This window comes from Pristiophorus japonicus, unplaced genomic scaffold (genome assembly GCF_044704955.1).
Source record: "Pristiophorus japonicus isolate sPriJap1 unplaced genomic scaffold, sPriJap1.hap1 HAP1_SCAFFOLD_432, whole genome shotgun sequence".
In the NCBI taxonomy this organism is placed as follows: domain Eukaryota; kingdom Metazoa; phylum Chordata; class Chondrichthyes; family Pristiophoridae; genus Pristiophorus; species Pristiophorus japonicus.
Window position 1 is genome coordinate 523,901 of NW_027254224.1, and position 10,008 is coordinate 533,908.

Sequence of the window (10,008 nt, forward strand, 5' to 3'; positions counted from 1 at the left end):
AATGTGGTGACCAGAACTGCATGCAGTACTCCAGCTGCGGCCTAACGGTTCGAGCATTACTATTTGCCTTCCCCTATTGTTGGCTGTACCCGCTGACTCTCCCAACCAGGCTCAGGGGTGGAGGGGTGGGGAGGGAGGCATCCAATTGCCCCTGTCGCCTCTCGGCTCCAGCCTGGGCAGGACATAGAATGTTCCCAATGTTGGGGAAGTCCAGAACCAGGGCTCACAGTCTAAGGATAAGGGGTAAGCCATTTAGGACCGAGATGAGGAGAAACTTCTTCACCCAGAGAGTGGTGAACCTGTGGAATTCTCTACCACAGAAAGTAGTTGAGGCCAATTCACTAAATATATTCAAAAAGGAGTTAGATGAAGTCCTTACTACTAGGGGGATCAAGGGGTATGACGAGAAAGCAGGAATGGGGTACTGAAGTTGCATGTTCAGCCATGAACTCATTGAATGGCGGTGCAGGCTAGAAGGGCCGAATAGCCTACTCCTGCACCTATTTTCTATGTTTCTATGTTTCTATAAGAAATAGGAGCAGGAGTAGGCCATTCGGCCCCTCGAGCCTGCTGCGCCATTTAATACGATCATGGCTGATCCAATCATGGACTCAGCTCCACTTCCCTGCCCGCTCCCCATAACCCTTCACTCCCTTATCGCTCAAAAATCTGTCTATCTCCGCCTTAAATATATTCAATGACCCAGCCTCCACAGCTCTCTGAGGCAGAGAATTCCACAGATTTACAACTCTCTGAGAGAAGAAATTCCTCCTCATCTCAGTTTTAAATGGGTGGCCCCTTATTCTAAGACTACATCCCCTAGTTCTAGTCTCCCCCATCAGTGGAAACATCCTCTCTGCATCCACCTTGTCAAGCCCCCTCATTATCTTGTAAGTTTCGATAAGATCCCCTCCCATTCTTCTGAACTCCAATGAGTAGAGGCCCAACCTCCTCAACTTTTCCTCAAAAGTCAACCCCTCATCTCTGGAATCAACCGAGTGAACCTTCTCTGAACTGCCTCCAATGCAAGTCTATCCTTCCTTAAACACGGAGACCGAAACTGTACGCAGTACTCCAGCTGTGGCCCCATCAATACCCTGAACAGTCTACAGATACGAGTCTCATACAGATAGGCAGTCCCTCGGCATCGAGGAAGACTTGCTTCCACTCTTATAATGAGTTCTTAGGTAGCTGAACAGCCCAATACGGGAACCACAGTCCCTGTCACAGGTGGGACAGACAGTGGTTGAGGGAAGGGGAGGGTGGGACTGGTTTGCCGCACGCTCCTTCCGCTGCCCGCGCTTGGTTTCTGCACGCTCTCGGCGACGAGACTCGAGGTGCCCAGCGCCCTCCCGGATGCACTTCCTCCACTTAGGGCGGACTGGTCTTTGGCCGGGGACTCCCAGGTGTCGGTGGGGGATGTTGCACTTTATCAGGGAGGCTTTGAGGGTGGTCCCTTGTAACTTTTCCTCTGCCCACCTTTGGCTCGTTTGCCTGTGAAGGAGTTCCGAGTAGAGCGCTCGCTTTGGGAGTCTCGTGTCGGGGGCATGCGGACAATGTGGCCCTGCCCAGCGGAGCTGGTCGAGTGTGGTCAGTGCTTCGATGCTGGGGATGTTGGCCTGGCCGAGGACGCTAACGTTGGTGCGTCTGTCCTCCCGGGGGATTTGCAGGATCTTGCGGAGACATCGTTGCCGATATTTCTCCAGCGACTTGAGGTGTCTACTGTCCATAGTCCATGTCTCTGAGCCATACAGGAGGGCGGGTATCACTACAGCCCTGTAGACCATGAGCTTGGTGGCAGGTTTGAGGGCCTGGTCTTCAAACACTCTTTTCCTCACTCGGCCGAAGGCTGCACTGGCGCACTGGAGCGTACGTGCTCGTCAGAGACCCAGCTCACTCTGTGTCCTGTACCACCGATTCCCTCTCCCCCCCTTTGCCCAGCGCTGCAGAGGTACCTGTAGATGAAGACATACTGCTCCTTGTAGGACGCCCGGCCTAGTCTCTCGCTGGCCACGTGTGCGTACTGGTGCGAGTGATCAAACCTGTCGGAAGAGCAGAAAGTGAATCCCCTTTAGGCCTGCCCTTCAGGGTGAGACCCCAGGGCCCCCCGCCCCTTCCCCTCACCCACCACCCCAACCAACTGTCTCCCCCAGACAGGAATTGCACACTGAGCCCCGGGAAGGGGGAAAGAACGTAAGAAATAGGAGCAGGAGTCGGCCACTAGGCCCCTCGAGCCTGCTCCGCCATTCAATAAGATCATGGCCTGATCAACGACCTCAACTTCACTTTCCCGCCCGATCCCTCCATTCCCCGCATCCAAAAACCTAGCCATCTCAGCCGTGAATATATTCAGAGACTCAGGCCTCTGGGGCAGAGAATTCCAAAGATTCACCCCCCGCCTCTGAGTGAAGAAATTCCTCCTCATCTCAGTCCTAAATGGCCGAGCCCTTTATCCTGAGACTGTGTGACCCCCTGGTTCTAGACTCCCCAGCCCCGGGGGGGGGGGGAAACACCCTCCCTGCATCTACCCGGTCAATCCCCCTCAGAATGTTTCAACGAGATCACCTCTCATTCTTCTAAACTCCAGAGAGTATGGGCCCATTCGACACAATCTCTCCTCATAAGACAGCTCTCACAACCCAGGAATCAATCTCGTCAACCTCCGTTGTACTGCCTCCAAGGCAAGTAGATCCTTTCTTAGATGAGAACGGGATCTTGGATTAACACACACCAAGTCCGGTAGGCCAAGAGGCATGACAAAGGACAGCACTAAGATCACTGGACAAAAAAATCTGCAAACAGACATCGATAGGCTAAGTGAGTGGGCAAAAATCTGGCAGATGGGAAAGTGTGAGGTTATCCACTTTGGCAGTAAAAAATCAAAGAGCAAATTACAATTTAAATGGAGAAAGATTGCAAAGTGCCGCAGTACAGCGGGACCTGGGGGTACTTGTGCATGAAACACAAAAAGTTAGTATGCAGGTACAGCAAGTGATCAGGAAGGCCAATGGTATCTTGACCTTTATTGCAAAGGGGATGGAGTATAAAAGCAGAGATGTCCTGCTACAGTTATACAGGGTATTGGTGAGGCCACACCTGGAGTACTGCGTGCAGTTTCAGTCTCTGTATTTAAGGAATGATATTGGAGGCTGTTCACAGAAGGTTCACTCGGTTGATTCCGGGGATGAGGGGGTTGACGTACGAGGAAAGGTTGAGCAGGTTGGGCCTCTACTCATTGGAGTTCAGAAGAACGAGAGGTGATCTTATCGAGACGTATAAGATAATGAGGGGGGCTCGACAAGGTGGATGCAGAGAGGATGTTTCCACTGATGGGGGAGACTAGAACTAGGGGGCACGGTCTCAGAATAAGGGGTCGCCCATTTAAGACGGAGATGAGGAGGAATTTCTTCTGGTGAATCTGTGGAATTCTCTGCCCCAGAGAGCTGTGGAGGCTGGGTCATTGAATATATTTAAGGCGGAGGTAGACAGATTTTTGAGCGATACGGGAGTGAAGGGGCAGGCGGGGAAGTGGAGCTGAGTCCATGATCGGATCAGCCATGGTCGTATTAAATGGCGGAGCAGGCTCGAGGGGCCGAATGGCCGACTCCTGCTCCTGTTTCTGATGTTCTTATGGACAGGACGAACATCACTGGACAGGCAACGACGGACTTGAGCACAACACGATAAGCAGAGGACCTCTGCCCAGGGCAGGGTTCATGAAGCGCACGACTGCACAAGATGGAGCCAAATGCCCCAAGATACAGAATTGGCAGAGCGGGGTGGGGGGGTGATGGGGCTGACACAACCCTCACCTGTTTAGCTCCTTGATCAGCTGAGCCAGTGCTCTGCCCTTTGAGTCACGGACCTCCATGATCAGGCAGATATCGCACCGCGCCACAATCTATTCCCAACAGAAGCAGACCTGGGGTTATTCACACGGGACAGAAGGCTTCGCAAATGAATTATCCCCTGCCGCCCCCCCCCACCCCAATCTTCTCCCCTGAAAATGGTCAAGGCCTGTAGTTGTTCGGTCAAGTGAATCAGTCTTCACGTGTTGGTTCCAACCCAAGAGCCTCCAAGTATCACGACCAACCCAGCCCAGGGTTAATTTCTAGCGGGGGAGAATGAAAAAGCAGAGACTTTATGTTAAACCTGTATTGAACCTTGGTTAGGCCACACCCGGAGCACTGTGTACAGTTCTGGTCTCCATATACCTGGGTTAGACCACACTTGGAGCACTGTGCACAGTTCTGGTCTCCATAGACCTGAATTAGACCACACTTGGAGAATTGTGCACAGTTCTGGTCTCCATATACCTTGGTTAGACCACACTGGGAGCACTGTGTACAGTTCTGATCTCCATATACCTGGGTTAGACCACATTTGGAGCACATGCACAGTTTTGGTCTCCATATACCTGGGTTAGACCACACTTGGAGCACCGTGCACAGTTCTGGTCTCCATATACCTGGGTTAGACCACACTTGGAGCACCGTGCACAGTTCTGGTCTCCATATACCTGGGTTAGACCACACTGGGAGCACTGTGCACAGTTCTGGTCTCCATATACCTGGGTTAAACTGCACTTGGAGCACTGTGCACAGTTCTGGTCGCCATATACCATGGTTAGACCACACTTGGAGCTCTGTGCACAGTTCTGGTCGCCATATACCATGGTTAGACCACACTTGGAGCTCTGTGCACAGTTCTGGTCTCCATATACCTGGGTTAGACCACACTTGGAGCACCGTGCACAGTTCTGGTCTCCATATACCATGGTTAGACCACACTTGGAGCTCTGTGCACAGTTCTGGTCTCCATATACCTGGGTTAGACCACACTTGGAGCTCTGTGCACAGTTCTGGTCTCCATATACCATGGTTAGACCACACTTGGAGCTCTGTGCACAGTTCTGGTCTCCATATACCTGGGTTAAACTGCACATGGAGCACTGTGCACAGTTCTGGTCTCCATATACCTGGGTTAGACCACACTTGGAGCACTGTGCACAGTTGTGGTCTCCATATACCTGGGTTAGACCACACTTGGAACACTGTGCACAGTTCTGGTCTCCATATACCTGGGTTAGACCACACTTGGAGCACTGTGCACAGTTCTGGTCTCCATATACCAGGGTTAGACTACACTTGGAGCACTGTGCACATTTCTGGTCTCCATATACCAGGGTTAGACTACACTTGGAGCACTGTGCACAGTTCTGCTCTCCATATACGAGGGTTAAACTGCACTTGGAGCTCTGTGCACAGTTCTGGTCGCCATATACAATGGTTAGACCACACTGGGAGCTCTGTGCATAGTTCTGGTCTCCATATACCATGGTTAGACCACACTGGGAGCTCTGTGCATAGTTCTGGTCTCCATATACCAGGGTTAGACCGCACTTGGAGCACTGTGCACAGTTCTGGTCGCCATATACTAAAGCAAAATACTGCGGATGCTGGAATCTGAAATAAAAACAGAAAACGCTGGAAATCTCAGCGGGTCAGGCAGCATCTGTGGAGAGAGAAACAGAGTTAACGTTTCAGGTCGATGACCCTTCGTCAGAACTGGCAAAAGTTTGAAATGTGACAGATTCTTAAGGAAGTGCAGAGGCAGGGAAAGGAGGAAGGAAGGAAAAAAACAGAAGGGAAGGTCTGTGATAGGGTGGAAGGCAGGAGAGATTTGAGAGACAAAAGGATGGCGGGGCAACTTGAGATGGTAATGGCACAAGTTAAGAAACAAAAGATGAGACTAGATAGGGTGTGTATCAGTCCGTAAGTGTGACTCTGAGCCTGTCACTTTAATTCCCTGCCCCTCTCCCTCATCTCCATCCTCGGCCTCGTAAACTGTTCCAATGAAGCTCAATGCAAGCTCATGAGGAACATCACCTCATCTTTCGTTTAGGCATTTTACAGCCTTCCGCGGATCGCTGAAGGTAGCAGCCCAGGTAGCTAAGGCGGTTAAGAAGGCATACGGAATACTTGCCTTTATTAGTCGAGGCATAGAATTACAAGAGCAGGGGGGTTATGCTTGAACTGTATGAAACACTGGTTAGGCCACAGCTGGAGTACTGCGTGCAGTTCTGGTCACCACATTACAGGAAGGATGTGACCGCACTGGAGAGGGCGCAGAGGAGATTTACAAGAATGTTGCCTGGACTGGAGAATTTTGGCCATGAGGAAAGATTGGAGATGCTGGGTCTGTTTTTCTTTGGAACAGAGGAGGCTGAGGGGAGACCTGATTGAAACATAGAAAATAGATGCAGGGGCAGGCCATTCGAGCCTGCACCACTATTCAATAAGATCATGGCTGATCATGTAACTTCAGTACCCCATTCCTGCTTTCTCGCCATACCCCTTGATCCCCCGAGTAGTGAGGACCACATTTAACTCCTTTTTGAATATATTTAGTGAATTGGCCTCAACAACTTTCTGTGGTAGAGAATTCCACAGGTTCACAATTCTCCGAGTGAAGAAGTTTCTCCTCATCTCGGTCCTAAATGGCTTACCCCTTATCCTTAGACTGTGACCCCTGGTTCTGGACTTCCCCAACATCGGGAACATTCTTCCTGCATCGAAGCTGTTCAATCCCGTCAGAATTTTATATGTTTCTATGAGATCCCCTCTCATTCTTCTAAATTCCAGTGAATATAAGCCTAGTCGATCCAGTCTTTCTTCATATGTCAGTCCTGCCATCCCGGTAATCAGTCTGGTGATTGAGGTGTATAAAATTATGAGGGGCCTGGATCGAGTGGATAGGAAGGACCTATTTTCCTAGGCAGAGGGGTCAACAGCCAGGGGGCATAGATCGAAAGTAATTGGGGGGAGGTTAAGAGGGGAAGTGTTTGCACCCAGGGGTTGGTTGGGGTCTGGGGTGGAACTCACGGCCTGAAAGGGTGGCAGAGGCAGAAACCCTCACCACATTTGGATGTGCGCTTGAAGTGATGTAACCTACAGGGCTACGGACCCAGAGCTGGAAAGTGGGATTAGGCTGGGATGGCTCCTTGTCGGCCAGCGCGGACATGATGGGCCGAAATGTTCTCCTTCTGTGCCGTGAATTTCTGTGAGTCTACAGCTCTGGAATCAGCATCGACTTCAACAATTTCGGAATATAACCTTTGGAGGAGGTGCAAAACAAGGTTTACAAGGATGTCAGCAGAATCGAGAGGGGTTTTCCCCCTGGGCAGCCTCCCTTCGGAGAGTGACCACGTACCTTGACGAGAATTCTCATAGTGCGCTGATTGCCGGCCTTCGTCTCCCCAAAGGACTGGACGTTGAAGGAGCAGATGCGGAAGGCAAGGCAGCACTCACAGGCCACCAGGACGCTGAACAAAACGGCCCGTCTCATGGCCGGAGCTGAGATTGCAAGGGGAGGGCAGAGAGAAAGAGAGAGAACTAGACTGAAATGGGGCTTCCATTGCAACACAATCCCCTCCCGTTTGCCCCCAAAAAGGCAGTGACCCCCGCAGGGGTACAGAGGCCCGAGCGGCCAGCGGGCTATTCGGCAAAGGGAGGCATCACCGCCGAGCCTAATCCCATGCTGACACAACGCCCGAACATGCTTTGCAGCAGTTTGAGGCACTGTGGGGGGGTTCGTGATCATGAGAATGAATCTCGTAATCCCTCTCCCTCCCCAAAACCAGAGACAGAGAGAGTGAGCGGTGCTGAATTTGGGCTGGGATGGGATTCTTGGTAGCTCCTGACCTACGGGGCTCAAAGCACGGGGGCACATTTCACCCCCCCACTCCCCGCACCCCATCACCCTATCCTGCCGACTCTCGCTCTATGGGGTTAGCCATCCATCTCCCCAACCCCCCCGCACATCCAACAAGGGGCCATTCTTCACGTGAACCTGGAACTGTGACGCAAGGCTATTCGCACGGGGAGGGCGGCGCTGTCGGGTTGTGAAACCCACGCGGGGTGCTCTAACTGACGCCTCGAAGGGTGCGGAGGCCAGTTTTAACAACCCTACTCACCCCACTCACCTTCCTCCCACCCGCGGTTTGACCCTGAAATGAACTGCCGGACACATATCCACGGCATAACTAAAACCACCTGTTTCTACCCTCCGTAACATGGCCCGTCTCTGCCAACTGCCTCAGCTCATCCGCTGCTGAAACCGTCATCCGTGCCTTTGTTACCTCCAGACTTGACCATTCCAATGCACTCCTGGCCGGCCTCACACATTCGACCCGACGCAAATTAGAGGTCAGCCAAAACTCAGCTGCCCCCGTGTCCTAACTCGCACCGAGTCCCGCTCACCCATCACCCCCTGTGCTCGCTGCCCCGTGTCCTAACTCGCACCGAGTCCCGCTCACCCATCACCCCCTGTGCTCGCTGCCCCGTGTCCTAACTCGCACCGAGTCCCGCTCACCCATCACCCCCTGTGCTCACTGCCCCGTGTCCTAACTCGCACCGAGTCCCACTCACCCATCACCCCCTGTGCTCACTGCCCCGTGTCCTAACTTGCACTGAGTCCCGTTCACCCCCTGTGCTCGCCGAACTATATTGGCTCCTGGTTAAGCAATACCTCAATTTCAAAATTCTGATCCTTGTTTACAAATCCCTCCAAGGCCCCTCCCCCTCCCTATCTCTGTAACCCCCTCCAGCCTTACTCCCCTCCCTATCTCTGTACCCTCCTCCCCTCCCTATCTCTGTAACCCCCTCCAGCCCCTATCTCTGTAATCTCCTACAGCCCTTGCACCCCTCCCTATCTCTGTAACCCCCTCCAGCCCTATACCCCTCCCTATCTCTCTAACCCCCTCCTGCCTTACACCCCTCCCTATCTCTCTAACCCCCCTCCAGCCCTACACCCCTCCCTATCGCTGTAACCTCCTCCAGCCCCTACACCCCTCCCTATCTCTGTAACCTCCTCCAGCCCCTACATCCCTCCCTATCTCTGTAACCCCCTACACCCCTCCCTATCTCTCTAACCCCCTCCAGCCCTACACCCCTCCCTATCGCTCTAACCTCCTCCAGCCCCTACACCCCTCCCTATCTCTGTAACCTCCTCCAGCCCCTACACCCCTCCCTATCTCTGTAACCTCCTCCAGCCCCATGTCCCCGAAATGTCTGCACTCCTCTAATTTTGTCCTCCTGAGCATCCATGATTATAATCGCCACACCATCGGTGGCCGTGCCTTGTTGCCCGAGCCCCAAGCTCTCGAACTCCCTGCCAAAACCTCTCCGCCTAGCTTTAAGACGCTCCTTAAAACCTACCTCTTTGGTCACCTGTCCTAATTTCTTCCGAGGTGGCTCGGTGTCAAATTGATCTGCTCTGTCCTACAACACTGCTTGTGAACGTTTTACTCCATTAAAAGTGCTATAATACATACAAGTAGCTGTTCTTCCTTCACGGAAATCCTTTGAAAAAACCCCAAACCCCTCCCTCCGTGGTTAAAGCCACTTACCGAATGCTCGCCACAGGAAACTAAAGGCTGCTTCCTGACACTGGTCGGCTTAGGCGGAGTGCGAGAGGCAGGGCAGAGAGTAATGCTGCTGTGTCATCGCAGTTGGAGCCGCCAAGTAGCTTTTGTTCAGCGTTGAACAGGAACCCGTGCTCAGCTCCGGCAGAGTCAGCACTGGCAAGCTCTGGAACCGGTTGTGCGTGCATGTCGGGCAGTGAATCGACCAGAAGAGCCCAGGGGCAGCACGGGCCCAGCCCACACTGTGCGATCTGTGCGCGCACTAGGTCAGTGTAGCAGAAGCAGGTCTCCAGTCGTCCTGGTTTACCTTTGCCACTGGACCAAGACCTCGCTCTGTCGAGCCCGTGTGGTGTCTGGTGTGCAACGGTCACCCCACGTAAAAAAAAAAAAATCCACGCACAGGCATCTTCCACCCCCTCAATTGGGAGTTCAGGACTGGAACATCGGGTCCTTCATTGAAACATCTGTGAACCCATACGGAAGCAAGTCACCCTCGTTCGAGGAACCGCCGATGATGATGATGAGACCTGTCGCCTCGCAGCCCAGCCTCATCACGTCACTGAGTCAGTATTCAGCCCTCACTG

The 10,008-nt window shown here is 52.8% G+C and overlaps 1 protein-coding gene across 1 annotated transcript in view; it reads right to left on the minus strand.

The window, feature by feature from the left end:
• Window positions 1-9,345, minus strand: part of LOC139251692 (deoxyribonuclease gamma-like) — a 33,313-nt gene extending 23,968 nt beyond the window's left edge. The window contains exons 1-4 of the mRNA XM_070873263.1: window positions 9,335-9,345; window positions 7,213-7,355; window positions 3,813-3,901; window positions 1,956-2,042 (exon numbers count right to left, since the gene is read on the minus strand). Of these exons, the coding sequence (XP_070729364.1) occupies window positions 1,956-2,042; window positions 3,813-3,901; window positions 7,213-7,347 (311 nt within the window). The 5' untranslated portion in view covers window positions 7,348-7,355; window positions 9,335-9,345. The remainder of the gene's footprint in view (window positions 1-1,955; window positions 2,043-3,812; window positions 3,902-7,212; window positions 7,356-9,334) is intronic.
• Between the last annotated feature and the right edge of the window lie 663 nt (window positions 9,346-10,008).